The 15,946-nt window shown below is 29.4% G+C and overlaps 8 protein-coding genes across 8 annotated transcripts; 3 read left to right on the forward strand and 5 right to left on the reverse strand.

The window, feature by feature from the left end:
• Nucleotides 1-16: 16 nt before the first annotated feature.
• PNEG_02896 (hypothetical protein) lies at nt 17-3,308 on the reverse strand. Its single transcript, XM_007876742.1, has 16 exons — nt 3,129-3,308; nt 2,801-2,965; nt 2,638-2,757; nt 2,420-2,563; nt 2,308-2,374; nt 2,180-2,252; nt 1,981-2,135; nt 1,664-1,935; nt 1,492-1,623; nt 1,235-1,446; nt 1,057-1,192; nt 768-1,005; nt 671-722; nt 471-627; nt 170-426; nt 17-127 (listed from the first exon to the last, which is right to left on the reverse strand). The coding sequence occupies exons 1-16, from the start codon at nt 3,159-3,161 to the stop codon at nt 25-27; spliced, it is 2,316 nt and encodes a 771-aa protein (XP_007874933.1). The 5' UTR covers nt 3,162-3,308; the 3' UTR covers nt 17-24.
• On the forward strand, nt 3,245-5,157 carry PNEG_02897 (hypothetical protein). Its single transcript, XM_007876744.1, has 8 exons — nt 3,245-3,476; nt 3,548-3,655; nt 3,735-3,744; nt 3,800-4,162; nt 4,206-4,431; nt 4,481-4,563; nt 4,612-4,978; nt 5,024-5,157. Exons 1-7 carry the CDS (start codon nt 3,279-3,281, stop codon nt 4,851-4,853), a joined length of 1,230 nt encoding a protein of 409 aa, XP_007874935.1. The 5' UTR covers nt 3,245-3,278; the 3' UTR covers nt 4,854-4,978; nt 5,024-5,157.
• An 881-nt stretch (nt 5,158-6,038) lies between these two features.
• Nucleotides 6,039-8,930, forward strand: PNEG_02898 (hypothetical protein; the record flags this gene model as incomplete). The annotated part of the gene is made up of 10 exons (XM_007876745.1): nt 6,039-6,807; nt 6,854-7,030; nt 7,106-7,345; nt 7,401-8,195; nt 8,242-8,332; nt 8,379-8,451; nt 8,504-8,551; nt 8,598-8,714; nt 8,761-8,822; nt 8,866-8,930. Exons 1-10 carry the CDS (start codon nt 6,535-6,537, stop codon nt 8,928-8,930), a joined length of 1,941 nt encoding a protein of 646 aa, XP_007874936.1. The 5' UTR covers nt 6,039-6,534.
• A 178-nt stretch (nt 8,931-9,108) lies between these two features.
• PNEG_02899 (hypothetical protein) lies at nt 9,109-10,362 on the reverse strand (the record flags this gene model as incomplete). The annotated part of the gene is made up of 6 exons (XM_007876746.1): nt 9,109-9,434; nt 9,475-9,594; nt 9,637-9,865; nt 9,906-10,007; nt 10,056-10,119; nt 10,169-10,362. The coding sequence occupies 6 exons, from the start codon at nt 10,360-10,362 to the stop codon at nt 9,109-9,111; spliced, it is 1,035 nt and encodes a 344-aa protein (XP_007874937.1).
• A 100-nt stretch (nt 10,363-10,462) lies between these two features.
• On the reverse strand, nt 10,463-11,678 carry PNEG_02900 (hypothetical protein; the record flags this gene model as incomplete). Its single annotated transcript, XM_007876747.1, has 6 exons — nt 10,463-10,799; nt 10,854-11,136; nt 11,181-11,263; nt 11,306-11,313; nt 11,391-11,464; nt 11,507-11,678. 6 exons carry the CDS (start codon nt 11,676-11,678, stop codon nt 10,463-10,465), a joined length of 957 nt encoding a protein of 318 aa, XP_007874938.1.
• Nucleotides 11,679-12,128: 450 nt separating this feature from the next.
• PNEG_02901 (hypothetical protein) lies at nt 12,129-13,533 on the forward strand (the record flags this gene model as incomplete). Its single annotated transcript, XM_007876750.1, has 4 exons — nt 12,129-12,321; nt 12,366-12,431; nt 12,472-12,599; nt 12,646-13,533. The coding sequence occupies 3 exons, from the start codon at nt 12,129-12,131 to the stop codon at nt 12,573-12,575; spliced, it is 363 nt and encodes a 120-aa protein (XP_007874941.1). The 3' UTR covers nt 12,576-12,599; nt 12,646-13,533.
• PNEG_02902 (hypothetical protein) lies at nt 12,637-13,823 on the reverse strand (the record flags this gene model as incomplete). Its single annotated transcript, XM_007876751.1, has 6 exons — nt 12,637-12,786; nt 12,830-13,304; nt 13,351-13,426; nt 13,473-13,633; nt 13,678-13,734; nt 13,780-13,823. The coding sequence occupies 6 exons, from the start codon at nt 13,821-13,823 to the stop codon at nt 12,637-12,639; spliced, it is 963 nt and encodes a 320-aa protein (XP_007874942.1).
• A 125-nt stretch (nt 13,824-13,948) lies between these two features.
• PNEG_02903 (hypothetical protein) lies at nt 13,949-15,842 on the reverse strand (the record flags this gene model as incomplete). Its single annotated transcript, XM_007876752.1, has 8 exons — nt 13,949-14,098; nt 14,142-14,359; nt 14,421-14,438; nt 14,480-14,805; nt 14,858-15,195; nt 15,239-15,362; nt 15,407-15,562; nt 15,607-15,842. The coding sequence occupies 8 exons, from the start codon at nt 15,840-15,842 to the stop codon at nt 14,027-14,029; spliced, it is 1,488 nt and encodes a 495-aa protein (XP_007874943.1). The 3' UTR covers nt 13,949-14,026.
• Between the last annotated feature and the right edge of the window lie 104 nt (nt 15,843-15,946).

A 15,946-nucleotide genomic window follows, 5' to 3' on the forward strand; every position in this document is an offset into this window, starting at 1 on the left:
TTTAAAAAACCTGATAAAAACAAATCAAGAACGATGATTAACAAGTGAATTAATGACGTTTTCAGAAGATCTAATAATTGAAAGCCTCCTTTCCTCGGAAGGTTTATTTGTTTCACATAAAATAAGCCTAATATCAAAGTAAATAAAAAAAAAAGAAAAAAAATAATACTTTTCAAGAAGAAGAATAGCCGTTTGAGGTTTAATACGACTATATTTCTTAAGTTGTATATCACTATTAAGATATTCTTCAGGATTTTCAGACAAAATAAGATTAAGACTCTGTCGTAACTCTAGAAAAGTATCTGCATAAGAAATACTTGGTTCACTAAGATCTTGAACAAATTTCTCTAAATATTGTAAATCCAAATTAAAATTGAAAATAGAATTTTGATTAATTTTTTTTGAACTTTTATTTAATAATTTTTGCTAAATAAAAGTAAGCAAATATATAATTTAATATAAGAAATAACCATCATGGATGATGCAAAATGATCAAGTGTTCCAAAATATACAAATGTCTTAATAGAATGAGGAAGATTATGCAAGGTAGAATTCATTACAGTTGTTAAGTATGAAACCATTTCAAGTAAATAGGAACTTGGTTCTTTTTGCTTCGTTGTAGATTGCCTTTAAAATCAATTAAAAGAGCCAATTTGAATAGATTATTTACCAATCATAGTCTGAAATTTCCAAAAAATCGTCTATTTTAGAATTAACCAACTCTAAAATATCATATTAGTTATATTGAAAAAAATAAAATTAAATACCAAATATTCGTTTTTCAGCATCCTTAATAGCATCACAAAACTCCGATTTAGCCCTTAATTTCAAATTAGTTGCTTTATCAGAAGCTTGTATCTCTAATAATAAAGAATCTAATTCATCACATGCTTTTTCAAAATGTTCAAGATTAATTATAATCTGTACTAATTGTGATAAATTATTTAAACTTAATCGTTCAATTAATTTCTTTTTAACATGTCCAACTAAGAGCTCATCCAAAATCTAATATTTTTAATCAGTATGAATAAAGTCATGCTTTTTTTTTTAAAAAACCTGTTTTAAAATATCATCAATATCATGACAATGATTATAATATCCCTCAGCAAATTTATAGTATTTATTTACAAAATTCCGAATATCTACACAACACAAGGGATATACTTGAGAAAACGGAAGAGTAACAGGAAATCTATTTTAAATAAGTACTATCATTATCATATATGAAAACAACTTGATTGAATCAGAAAAGTTGTTAGGCTTATACCAACTAACATCCAATATTTTCTGATAATCTTCCATATTACTAATAACAATAGGCATATAATCATCGTCAGCAACAATCTGCTCAAAATCCTTACTAAATTGAGCCTTTAACAATCTTGAATATGTTTCAAACAAGCTTAATGAAAAATTATATAGCTTTTTCATAGAATAATCATATGTCTATTGAATATATTAAAAAATCATATATCTGTGCTATAAAACTACCTCAATTGTTTGTATAAATAACAAGATAAGAAACTTTATATCTTGAATTAATTGAAGATCATCAACATCCTTAATACTATTTGAAATATTTTCAATTAACTTATCACACAGAGAATCCCACAAAGAATCAATCTAAAAAAAATAAGATAACAAAAAAAAAAATATCAAAAACCTCTTCTTCAGACCGCAAAGCGCTTATTTTAGTCAATGTTTTCTTTTCTATAATAACAAAACCAGAGATATCTTGCAACAACGAACGAATAGCAGATATATCTTTATTTTGAATTACTATTGAATAGGGAATCAAGAGATCTTTCTGCATTCTACGATCATTTTCATAACTCATACGAAACTCATCATGAAGCCCGAGTTCATCATAAATGTGAAAAGACTCAAATAAACATGTAAAATCTATCTGAATTTGCTCGTTGGATGTCACATCAACTAAAAAATCTTAATAAAATACAAAATATAGAATATACACCTTACAATCATCCCATTCACTTAATACCCATTCTACAGGGGAATTAAACTCACAAGATTGCAAACGAGGATCCATTTTAATACGCCGATTCCATATTTTTTGTCTTTCAAGAGTCTTTTGAAATGCAAGTTGACCCACCTTAGTCGAACTTATACGCAAACTAATACATACAATTAATAATAGGAAAAAGTTTCAAAAATATACGTCAGAAGCCATTCTTTCAAGTTCCTCATTACCGCATCCTGTATTCGTTGCTTTATACTTGGAATAGAATCACCTAAACCAAAATTAAAGATGATTTCTACCTATAAATTCAATAATAAACATCTTACATATATTTTTAGCAAAACGAAACTCTAATATATCTTTTAAATGAACTGTTTGTAACTCATCTAGCGACTAAAACAAATTTTAATAGACTCAATAAAAAATATCCAAAATAACCCTCAAAGCTCGATAAAATTCCCTATTTCCAATCCATTCATGAATCTTATTAACCAAACGTAACACTTTTAAACACGTACGAATCATTTCCGACGCCTCTTTCATATTTTGACTCATTCGACGTGCTTCAACTAATGCACGTTTCTAAAACACATTTAATTTCATTATTTAACAATCAACTAAGGCTTTCTATCCCTATTAAAGCATTCTTATCCTACCTTGGATGCTAAACCTGCTACATTACGTTGAATATCCCAATTTAAATAATGTAATTGGTCTGTTAACATCAATATAGATTGACGCACATTCAAAAGTCGTTCAATCGACTCAACAAAGATCTAAAACAATAAGAAATTCATTCCCTCTTATTCTATCTTCTACTTGATGGTATTTTGAGCATGTTTGTTCAACTTCTTCTTTTTTTTGCAAAGCACATATTGTCCATACTTGTAATAAATCATTTTGTGTGCCTGATTCACATGCTTTTTTTAAAACCGGCATAAATTCTTCAACATAACTGCTTCCTAAAACACACTGTTCAATCAACTAATCTCATAATTAGTTAAATCCTTATATATTTATTTTTTATCATTTTTTGTTCAAATTTCATTCAAATTTCACTATTTTTAACTCATTTTTACATTTCATTATTACCCTCTTATTCCCTTCTTATACCCTCTATTTATATGTCTTTTTTCTAAAACATTACCTCTTCAAAATCATTTTCTTTAAATTCACACATTTTTTCTGACTTTTTATTAATTAATTTTCACTATAAATTTCAAAAAAAAATCTTTTTTTTTTCTTTCGAAGTTCTTGAAATCCTTATCCTTTTTTCTAAAAACATTTTCTATACGTTATGGATCGACTCGAACCCGACACTAATGAAGCTACATATGAATTACTTGAACGACATTCTGTTCTCGAAACACCCTATATTAATAACGGAAACTATCATTTTCAAATTATTCGAGAACTCATCTTACAATCTACAACATCTCTTGTTTTCTCAGTTATTGGATCCTTTTTAACCGGGTTAATGTTGAATTATATCAAGGCAGGAAATTTCCCGACTTAAATACCCCAATAAATGATTTAAACAAGTCTAATATGTAAATATTTTTACAGACTTTGATTTCTTTTCAAGCGTTTCCTATATTATTTATTTTAATTCCTATTTTATTAAACTTAATTGGCTGCCTGGAGATGAATTTAACATCTAGATTAAGCACATTTGTAAGTGATCCTTGAAAAAATACAGTGTGATTGCTTTTACACAAAGTTTAAGTCGAATATTTTTTAATAATTGAGATAGGCAAATATGGGTGAAAGGCTTTTTTATTTAAGTACATGAAATAAAGGTTGATACGCAAGTCGTAGGAAAATTGGATACATTGGAAGCACAACAAACAATAATTAAAAGAAATTTGATTATATTACAAATGCAATCGATTGGCGCAGGTCTTTTATCGGGAATTATAGCGTTTATTTTTGGATGTATTTTACCATCATTAAAGCAGAAATCACAATTAGATTTTTTTGTACATGATAAGTCTAATGAATTAGAAAAACATGGATTTTCCGACCAAAAATTAACATTATTTAAATTACAAGAAAAAACACTTTTTAAATTCTTTATACTTATTGCGAGTTCAATTATGACGGGTTGTATTTCTTCAGCGATTCTTGGCGCCTTAATTTCTATACTTGTTATTCTTGCTTTAAAATTTCGAGTGGATCCAGGTATATCCATTTTTTTTTTTAGAATTTTCTACTTAATAATAAGATAATATTCTTACACCTATTGCATCATCATTTGGTGACCTAATATCAGTTAGCATATTTTGTTTAGTCTCTGTTATTTTTGTTTCATTTTTTGGTCTTTACACACTTATTTTTTTTCTCAGTCTAATTTTACTTTTTTCCATTTTCATTATCACTAATATCATCAATACATACCCAATCACACCAACTACTTGGATTCCTCTTCTTATATCTTTACTTATTACATGGTATACCTTTTTACTCTTTATATAAACTAAAAAAACTCATTTTTTTAAGTGGTTCAGGTATTCTTTTTGAAAAATATATTTATTTCTACAGTGGTATTGCTTTTATGATACCTATTTCTCAGGGACTTAGTGGTATACAATATTATTATTGCGAGATTTTAAATTTATCTACAATAATAGGTAATATCGGTTGTATTTATGCTTCACGTGTTAGCACCTCTTTACAAATGAAAAACCAACAATATAAAGAAATAAAATGGATAACAATTACAACTCTTTTTTTTATTAATTTTATCTTTCAGGTAGGATTTCTTATAATTATACACCAAACAAAAATATTATCAATGAATTTAACATTTATATTCGTTTATCAAATTATAACAGGAATACTGGTAAGTTTTAAAGAACATACAAGTATATAAAGATAAATGATTATATTTATATAAAAAAGGTCATCATATCTTTATTTTTAGGCGAACTTTTGACACAATTATGTTGGAAATATAATCTTGATCCAGATATACATTCATTTCCTCTTCTTTCTTCGGTATAAATAACAATAAGACATATTATTTAAACTAATAATCAAAAGCTAGTAGATTTTATTTCTACAATAGGACTGATTTTTTGTTTTAAATCATTGTAATCATGAATCATATTTTTAAAATATCTAAAGGGTTTTAAACTGGAATTTTTCTCAAAAAAAAACTTTTTATATTATCTAGTCGATTCAACTCTTATCTATCTATATCATATATCGATGTATAATTTAACCATATTTTATTATTAATGTCGTTTTCAACACTATCACAGAGCAACCCCAGTCCTATTTTACAACCTACCCTTACTACTAACCCTAATTCCAATACCTACTCTATCACTATATACCTAACCCTACTATCATCTCATATCTATAGGTATTAACCCTATACTATCCTTTAGACTATCCATACAACCCTACTATTGTCTTATAACTTAAATAACTACCCTATATATTATATACATCTATTTAACCCTAACAATACAAATAACCATTAGCACCCCCTAACTAAAATATATTCAAAATATTTTGCATATATAAAATATTTCCCCTTTTAAACATTCAAGCATAACCCTTCTTTAACTGTACCTTTCTCCTTTTTTCCATCTCATTTATTGACATTAAAAATAAACACTTTTTCTTACCCCCTCTTTCTAGTAATCTTTCAAGGATATAAATCGTAATATCCTTGTCTAAACCCGAGAATTCGTTGTATACTGTTCAACGTGCTTAGTCAGTTTTTGTCCATCAATTGATCCATTTCAATTGTGATTTCACCACCCAAATTTAACGAGTAGGTTATTCCCCCTGATTCAAGCGTTATACGATATCCAAAGATCGAAAAGCATATAAATACGCGTGGTCAATGCTTTGGCCGCATAAAAAAATATAAATAGATGCAGAATCCTCCATTAAGGGGGAAGAAAAGAATATCTAAAGACACTTTATCATAAGATAATAAAAAGGAAACGCATATATATAGGACAATGGTTTAAAAAATCAAGTATACATAAAATGTATGCGTCAGAAGACGCAACACGTGAAGAAGGTTCGTCAGGAAGAGAAGAACTAGTAGAAGAATATCAAGGAGAAACATATGAAGATAGTACAGCTAGTTTTGATGAAACAAAATTCTCGGTACCAGAATTAGATAGTAGCCCATTTCGAAGCTCAGTAACTCAATATTCAGATGGATTTAGTCATAAGGATCAAGATTTAGAAGAATTAGGAGCAATTCCTTCTACATTGTTTGATTCACCAGTGTCAAAGAATGGGAGAGAAACTGGGACAGAAAATCAAACGCTTAAGCGTACTCATAGTGAACGTTTATCAAATACATCGTTAGGAAGAAAATCACCTAAATTATGGCAAGATGTATCAGGTTAGTTAAAAAGGGTAGTCGGAAGAAAATAAGGAATTTTAACTAATTCGTGGGGAATGGTATAGCTTTAGGGTCATTTTATCCTACAACAAATCGGCCAACGTATGTAGTGGGGAAATCTACAATAGAAAAAAATACAGCGCGAAATGCAAAAACACTTGCAAATCATAATGGTTCAGCAATGGGATTTTCAAATAGTATATCAAAATATCGTGAATCGGAGATAAATAATTTTGAATCGACGCAAGAGACGGATAAATCGACGAAATTATTCAATTATTCGTTTACAGAGTCCTTAGGATCTTATGCAAGGCATAAATCTTCCCAGGAAGATGCGACAAATACGTCGGGTGGGCCGTATTCTGAAAAATGGGCATCTATTCCAAGTAGATATCTTCAAGTAACGAATCTGCCAAAAACGATTGAAACATGGATGCTTAAGGAAATTTTTGAGGTTTAGGAAGAGAGGAGGAGAGGTTTATTGCTAACAAGTATTCTAGAAATTTGGAGATATACAGGGAATATTATCTAAAAATCTCCGTAGTGATGGATCTGTTATTGTCGGGTTCTACGATGTTCGCGATTGTATTAGAATTCAAAAACAACTTCGTCATTATCGGTTTTTCAATGACCGTTATTTAGAAGCACAATTTTGTTCCAAAACGACGTTAATAGCTGTACGTGTTCCTCTCTATTTCCCTTTTTCCTTATTTTTAATGTATTAACTCATGCTTATCTTGTTGCTATTATAGATGTCAAAAGGGGGCACATCACTTCCCTTTCTTTCAGAAAATGAAGGAGAAATCATCATTTCTCTTCAAGGATCAGGAGATCTATCCAAAAATATTTTGTTTAATCTTTTATCTTCATACGGTGATATTCGTGTAATTAAATCACCTTCTACAACAATGAAAAAAACAGTTATTTGCGAGTATTTTGATATTAGAGATGCCATGCTAGCTGTGGATGAGTTAAATGGCAGAGTAGTTCAGGTAAATCAAAATCAAATTTCAATGCTTTGGTTACTTGTAACACTTAATATTATAGGATAATAAACTTCATGCCACATTTTATGAATCGGGGTTTATTTCCTGGAAAATAGTATCGAATGAATTGCAGCATTTACAAGATAAAAATGTCATATTAGATCAATTTAAATCTTTAGATATTTCCGAAGATTTAAATAATGTTTCAAATGAATTTCTAGTAAATCATGAACCAACCAATATTTTTATTTCACGTCCTAAACTTTCTCCTCCTTTAGAATTTTTCTTGAACAAAAAAGGTTCTAATGGACCTATTATGGATCGATCAAATTCAGTTCCGTGTTACTTTCTTCAAAATGAGAAATTACCTTATACAGAGTCAATATCCAATGGTTCTAATAATATAGATTATTACAGGCATAATATTCGAAAACCCACTAATCTTCAAATAAACGATAATACTACATACATTCATTTAAATGATCGATATACCAAGATAAATAATTATCTTCATTCTTCAGCAGTAAAAGAGGCGCTTGAAGAAGCCAAAGTAAAATCACTTAATCCAACATTTATTGCTGACGATTCCTCCAATCAACGCCAAATATACTCAGCAAATATGAAGCGAAGTATTACTCATGATGGAGTCTGGGTAGAACATTCACCGCTAATAACTGAACATTTGCCTCTTAACTTAAAATATCCTTCTTTTGATGTATTAAAAATGGCTGGTAATTCCAGTCCTAGAGCAAATTTGATTACGGAAAAAAATAAAGTGAATTATGATAGAATCACTCGAGGTTTAGATATGCGTACAACTATTATGATCAAAAATATACCTAATAAATTCACACAGGTAAGTTTTCATTATAGTACCATTCAATCAATTTATAAACAAATAGCAAATGTTGCAAGAATATATTGATGCAACAAACTCGAAAACCTATGATTTCCTTTATTTAAGAATCGACTTTAGAAATCGTTGTAATGTTGGTTCGTTTCATCCTGTCATTTTATCGGAAAAAATTGATATTATTAGGTTATGCTTTTGTAAATTTCATTGACCCTATTTCTATTGTTACTTTTGGTCAAGCTCGTGTTGGGACAAAATGGTAAATATATAAAAAGTACAAATAAACATTATTCTGAAATTATGATTTCCAGGAATCGGTTTCATTCAGATAAAATTTGTGATATTTCATACGCCAATATGTATATCTGTTTATCATTATTGTCCAGAAGGCTAAATTTCAATTAGTCAGGGAAAAGAATGTCTTATTGAGAAATTTCGTAATTCTTGTGTAATGGACGAAGATCCATCTTACCGCCCTAAAATCTTTATTTCACATGGTCCGGCAACAGGGGAAGAACAAGAGTATATTTTACATAAGAGATTAGATATCATGTTAATCCTTATCTAGATTTCCTGCACCTAATAATCCGAGAAGGAAATTAAGATCAATTGTAAGTGCTCAGCAGATCGGTATAATTCTTTTACGCATCAATCCATTACTTATATACTCTAGGGCTTTTTCCTCCTGTCGGGTCAAGAGCACCCTGGTGTACCCGTGAAGAACAAACATTTTTATGATTTTTTTTAAATATTTATTTCAACATTTTTTCTAAATCTTAAAGTTTTGCAATTTTTTTCTTTATTGGAATAATTATTTTATAAACGCTTGGTTTGGTTTGGCGTATTAAAGCATTTCTGTAATAGTGGAATTTATAACCCTTCAACAATTTTTATAATTATTATAGTAAATAAAAGATCATTTTGTCATGATCGTGTTGTTAGTAGCATTTGTAGTAATATTCATATCTTGAAGCTTTTCTATATATTTTTCTATATCAAAATCAGATGTATTTGCATGTAAAATGTCTTCAGAAAGCCGTTGTGATGCAAATTGTGAAGGGCCCCATGATTGACTATCAACATCTACAAAACGGAGTTGAGGGGAATCATTGCTAAAAGGCAATGAATCGCTTAAAAGTTCTTCCCAAGAAAATAGAAGCGATAATGTCTTATAATGCCAAGGATTAATATCGATTAGCCATGCTTTGGACTTTGACGGGGGAATATAAATATCAAAAATGACTTAAAATATTAGTAAAAAAAAAAATATATAAATATCTACAATTTTCGTCAGGAAAAGTATCCTTCAAGTGAGAATTAAATAAATCTACAGTAAGAGATAGAATAATAGGTCTCAATGATTCGAGAAAAGCATAATATTTCAAGTCACGCTGAGAAATACCTAGTTAAAGTTAATAGAAATGTAACAATATAAAACTCAGACCTATAAGACGGCGTTGTTTAACAAAACAACGAAATTCCATAGATGGAATTATTGTAAACCATTGTTTCAAAACAAGTTCATATTCAACATGAACATCACTAGACGGTATACAATCATCAAAAGCATGGAATAAATCATGAGCAATAAAATCTGAACTTTTAAAAAGAAGATAAATATCTGAAGCACTTGTACAACGCAGATTTCGATTAGGTGTAATCCATGCAGCGTCCTATAAAATGAGATCTAAACTTACAAATAAAGGTAAAAACTTTAGGCGAAGACCAATTAAGTTTTGGAAAAACAGCACCATTAAGTGATTCAATCGTACGAGTAATTTCGTCATCTAAAGCTTGAAAAGCAATAACTGGGTTCTAACAAAACAAATTAGTAATATCATTTATTAAAAGCCTATAGATTACTTCTGGAATGTCCATTTCCGAATCTATTAATTCATCTATTGAACTATTAACCGAATCTTTATCACTGTTCAACATACAGTATTAACAAAAATTATAAAAAAACATAAAAATACCTTCCATGAGGAAGAACGATGCCATCTTGATTCAAATATGCAATAAACGTTGAAGGTAAAGGCTTAATGACTCTCGCTTTAGGTGTAATAGAACGATAACGTGCGTACCATACAGAAAATGAACAATGAAGAATACATATATGGGACAAAGGAGGGAAATTAGATAAGAAAGTATCATCAGCACTTAGATCCATGGCATAAAACGTCTTAATAGCTTTTTTTTCTTAAAATTATTAAAATTAACAGCATCTCAGAAGCCGATCACTATAGCAACGGTTGTCACAACAACATTTACTATACAGAAGGATCATTGAACTTTTGAATATTTATTTTTCTCCATGAAATAAACTGTGGATGCAAGAATCCATAGCCTTTAGACTCTATTTTATAAAGCTGAACAATATCTGCATTTTGAGTATAACAAAGTCTCCATACACCTTCTTGATCAGGAATTTTTTCTTTTAAAAAATAAAACAATTGAGACATCCAAGCAAGTGCAAGATTACCATTGAAAGAAGATGTTTTTGAAGGAATTGTTTGTGTTTTATATTCTTCGATTGATTCAAGATAACCATCATCAGTACGAAAACCGACAATTATTCTTGGTACACCAAGTAAAAAAGATTGAGCCCTTAAAAAGATAAAATAAATCAAAGAAAAATACGTTTTTTTTTTTTTTTTTTACCAAAATTTAAGCAATTTATGAAGTTCAAATGTTTTTCGAGCTGAATGTGTTGTTAATGAACGAGATGTTTTAAGTTCAACATAATGTGGAACAGGATTTTCAGGAGGATCAGGTTTAGCATCCCAGGCACAATCTACTTCACCACCCATAACAAGAGTTGTTTTATCAAGACTGGTACGAACAACAGAACAATATTGAATGTGATTATTAACAATAATATCATTACGGTGTTCAATTTGATCACGAGAACAATTATCCCAAGTGTCTGGAAGAGTCGAAAGTGCTAAAAATAAGTTAATACTAATTAATCATGAGTTAACATTATACTCTCAAACTTATAGCCCCAAAATCGCATGCGTGCCTCTTGTTCAGTAGGAAGTGAAATAGTTTCCAAATGATCTTCAATAAAGCTAAAAATATTTCAATTGATATGAAAAAATAAGGAAATATACATAGTATTCTAAAGATTGTCAATCAAGTAATAGGATAAAAAAATATGGATATTTAAACAATTTAAAGATAACAATTTTTACTGACCTGAAAACGAACAATATTAACAGCCCAGGCAGTACACCGATCAAATGGAGTACAAAGGAATCGTGTTAGAATACCTAATCATTTTAATATTATTAAAAATATCTATAGAACAAGACCTCTCCATGTCAAAATATCAACAAAAGTACGTTGGAAACCATGTTGACGCTCATATTCACACAATGATAGTAACAGTCCATCAAGATGCTCATTAATAGTCTCATCTCGTTCAATACGTTTATCAAAACCATTCGAAAGATCTGCACCAAGCGCCGGCGGGTAATAATACATCTAAAGATAAATAGATCATATTTTGACAAAAAAGATCCTACTAAAGACGAAGCATCATATCTTAAATGACGTTGTTCATCATAACTAAAACAAAAAAGTTCAACAGGCTGCTTAAAAATAGGAACAGATCCTTTCAGCCGTGCAAGCGGTTCAATAGGGAAGACAGCCAGTATAAAAGAATTGATGGAAAATAATAATTAAAGACGGATCGTAGACTTTGATAAAACTCATATAAACATGTATATCAAAAAGAAATCTAAAACAAAAGTACTTACAACAACCAAATGGCAAAATTTCCAATGAAATTTACTTAGATATAAATATTTATTATCAAAATAATTATTAAAGTATAAACAATCTTAGGGCACTGATCACGTGACACACAGTCTATCGGTAGACAAAATAAACATTTATTTATAATATTATAGGGTTAAAGTAAAAGAATTAGGCATGTCATCTAAGCCGCTTAGACGGCAACTGTTTGGTATTAGAGCTTCGTTGATTCCGAGTGTTTCTATTACAAATGTTTTTGGACAGGAAGCATCAACTTTATATGAAGATATAATGGATCCATCATCTTTTACAACTTTACAATTCTTGGAAACACCAGTGCCAGGTACAGAAGAACATGATCAAAAAATTTGTCAGTAAAACGAAATTATATATAAATTAATTAATAATAAACAGTGGAAAAAACAAAGCAGACAGAAGCGTTACGAAAAATTTATACAAGTGAACAGTTTCAACATAAAGGTAAAATATTTCAAAAAAATAAAGTAGCTAATAAATAAAGCACTCGGAGAAGCCGTAAGAGAGAGTCTGAAACGTATAATTCAAGATTTAAAAGAAGATGATTGGATGTTTGAAGCAGAAGAAACGAATCCTGTTCCACTTTAATCACTCGGCGTTCACGTGATCAAGGTGGAGTAAATATATAAAAAATAGAAAACCTTATAATTTAATCAAGTGTTTCATGAAGAATCTCTGGAAGTTCGCCAGGAGATTCAGGCTCATTGCTAAATAGCTGACTCATGAGATCGCTCCAGATACTTTTTGATGAATGTTGTGCCGGAATATTGAAATAAAGATTACCTATTTTCTCAAGGGACTAATTTTTTAATTAAAAGAAAACAGAAAATATAGCGACTTACGGGTTGCCAAGAAGGCGCTTCCTTCAAAATATCTGCATAATGTGTTTTTAATGTATGAAATAAATCAACGGCACCTCTTTGGCATGTTAAAATGAGAAAACATAGAAAATTCATCAATGGTAATGATGGAAACAAAATAACATCAGCAACAGATGATGATAAAGCATGCGTCATAACTTTTCTCTCTTCGACTAAATAATCAACTATTCCACGGTAACCTCGAATAGCGCAAGCAATGTTATGGAGTATGAGATAAGGAAACACGATTCGCGATGCATAAAAAGGAGCCATATAAAGATTATCTTCACAAAAATAATCGCAAAGAAGATTTAATAAGGGTTTTACACTTTCATTCGTTCCAAGCACTAAATGTTTTTCTGCTTCAAAAAGATTTCCCTCTTGTGCTAAAAGAACACCTATATTATGGTGAAGATCCGCATCTCCTACAGGAGTTTCCCCCCATTTACTAGACCATCTTGGACAAATATTTAGCTTATATATAACATACTTGCAGAACATACGCCAATATTTCATTAATAAATCGTTTTCTTGTAGGTTCTGAAGATCCATATAAATATAAAATATCAAGAAGTCGAGCTAAGATTATTCAATTTATTATTTCAATGCAAATCGTTTAAAACACATTTACTAGTTGTATTTGGCCTTAATTCCATAATATTATAAATTTTAATCATATATAGCGCTAAATCACTTCCACTTGCAAACTGACCCTCCTTAAAAAACTGTTTAGATGCATTATAAAGAAGATCTATAGACGATACATATTGACATGCTTTAACATATCTTTAATCATTTATTTTTATTTTTTTTTTGCAATAAATCTATACCTATTTACTATCGTCCGTAATAACTGATGGGCTTCATAATATTGCTTATCATCCAGACTATTATTCACATCAATAATAAATATTTACAAAGAATAAACATACACTTTCTGAAATTTAATAATATTCTTATCTTGTGTTAAAGACATGCTTAAGAATCTGTGTCCCGTCGGAATTTCGAGAAAATATAGATAAAATGTATTAAAAAATGATACAAAAACACTTATATTCGAAGTGTCAAAGACTATATTGAATAAAAATAGTATTGTTTATTAATTAGCCATTTTTTCGCATTAAAAATGTATAAAAAGCCATTATAATTCAATATGAAAATTTTAATAAAAATGTCAAATTAATATACCAAAGCCTTCAAAGGACTTAGAAATAGTAAGAACAAGACAAGAATTCCAAAATGCACAAAAAACTAGAAAAAAAATGAGTATGATTAAACTTATAAAATAACATACATCATAACGTTGCCAAAAACGTAAAGAATCCCATAAACCAAGAATAACAAAAGGCTGCGCAATATATCCCCATGTTAATTGCATGGTTAGTAACGATAATACATCATAAAATATTTTGTATCTAGTTGGTTTCATGTCTTTAGTTAAAAAAAGAGGTCGAATATGTTTTCTAAAATATTTTCCCAAAATTTGTACAAATGCTCCAGTTATAAAAGATACTATGTAAATTAGAGATGATAAGCATAATTTTCTAAAAACTATTATATAGGAGTGTCTTACAATAATAACCCGGATAAACTATAAAAATAAGGGAAAAAAATAAATTAAATATTACTTACACCCATGCCATAAAGCACTTACCATAAATGTTACAAAGGAGCCTTTAAATTTTGCATTATCATTATAAGATATTACTCTTAAATAAACATAATATTTTAACCATCGATTTGCACTTTTATTCCAAGCCTCAAACAACTGTTTAGTATTCTGTGCCATTTCAACATCATATGGATTGATATTTTCAAGAGAATTATGAATAATATCACCATTATGGTTTCTTGTAACATCACCTATACCCGACAAAATACATGCACCTTCAGCAATTGACCAAACACCATAATATTTTAAACGATGTGTTATTGACAAAGGAATAAGATATAAAAATCTAATGCCAATTAATTTTCTTTTTCTTCAAAATACATCTACTTTCAAACTACCTGTAAATTCGAGTTGTTTCAAGGAATTCATCATTAAGAACAAAAGCCGTAGAAAAATATAAAGACATCAATTGAAATAAACAAAGATAAAACAAACCAGAAACAAATTTCTTTAATGCATAATATCTATCTTTCCTTAATAACCGTTTTTTAAGCTTATCGGCATGTTTTTTTTTAGGTACATAAGTTGAAGTACCGTTTGTCAACCAATGATAATAATCAGCCATGTCAAAAGAAGGTCCTACAATAAAAGATGGAAAAAAAAATATATAACCAAGATAATCCAACAAAGATGGAAGTTCTTTTAAACAATATTTTCTTTGTTTTTGAGTTAATGTCTGCAAAAATAAGCAATGTTCAAGTAAACAATATTTATTCTACTAATAGATCTTGTCGACCATCATAAACATTCCATGCAAATGCTGTAAGCTTCATACAAAGAACCATTTGGATAGACGTAACATCCATTCCAGGATCAAGATTAAAAAACTGACGGCAAAAATGACTATTTTTTAGCCAAAAATAAAATTAAATCACTTCCAAATTTACTTAACACTCAAATGTCCTATTAAAAAAATAAATGCAATAAGCGGCATATATTTTCCCTTGATATATTTAACAATAATATACGTCCCAGTTGCACTAATAAGGACTGTTTGCAAAGCATACCAAAAATTAAAGACAATCAAAAAAAAAACAGAAATACTGCAAAACCCATCAATTTTTAAGAAAAAAAACACAATTTATACATAATATTGAATATATTTTTAAAATAAGGCTTCTTAGAGGGCAATTTTCTCAAAAAACATGCTGAAGGATACGAAAAAATAAGACATCCAAGAAGCTTAAAATTATCAATAGAAATACCAATAACTTCCGCAATTGTGCCAATCAACCAGTCAATCCATAAAGGAAGATCAACAGGATATCTTATAAGTACTACTCCCAAGGTAATTGCTGTTAATAAACCAGTATCCATAGCCATTTTAACCTCTTAAGAAATCCTGAAGTTAAAGATGAAGATCGAAAACACGTGACATCCTGCTTGATATCACGTGACAAGTATAAAACACCCAAAACACGTGATAT

Source organism: Pneumocystis murina (assembly GCF_000349005.2).
Source record: "Pneumocystis murina B123 chromosome Unknown supercont1.14, whole genome shotgun sequence".
In the NCBI taxonomy this organism is placed as follows: domain Eukaryota; kingdom Fungi; phylum Ascomycota; class Pneumocystomycetes; order Pneumocystales; family Pneumocystaceae; genus Pneumocystis; species Pneumocystis murina.

Excerpts from the sequence above, each read along its gene's own strand:
- PNEG_02896 (XM_007876742.1), bottom strand. The coding sequence starts at position 3,161 with ATGTGTGAATTTAAAGAAAATGATTTTGAAGAG. Across the intron at positions 2,758-2,800 it reads CATGCTCAAAATACCATCAA|ATCTTTGTTGAGTCGATTGA; the intron begins GTAGAAGATAGA and ends TTATTGTTTTAG. Across the intron at positions 128-169 it reads GCTATTCTTCTTCTTGAAAA|GCTTATTTTATGTGAAACAA; the intron begins GTATTATTTTTT and ends CTTTGATATTAG.
- PNEG_02897 (XM_007876744.1), top strand. The coding sequence starts at position 3,279 with ATGGATCGACTCGAACCCGACACTAATGAAGCTACATATGAATTACTT. Across the intron at positions 3,477-3,547 it reads TAATGTTGAATTATATCAAG|ACTTTGATTTCTTTTCAAGC; the intron begins GCAGGAAATTTC and ends ATATTTTTACAG. Across the intron at positions 4,163-4,205 it reads AAAATTTCGAGTGGATCCAG|ATAATATTCTTACACCTATT; the intron begins GTATATCCATTT and ends CTTAATAATAAG.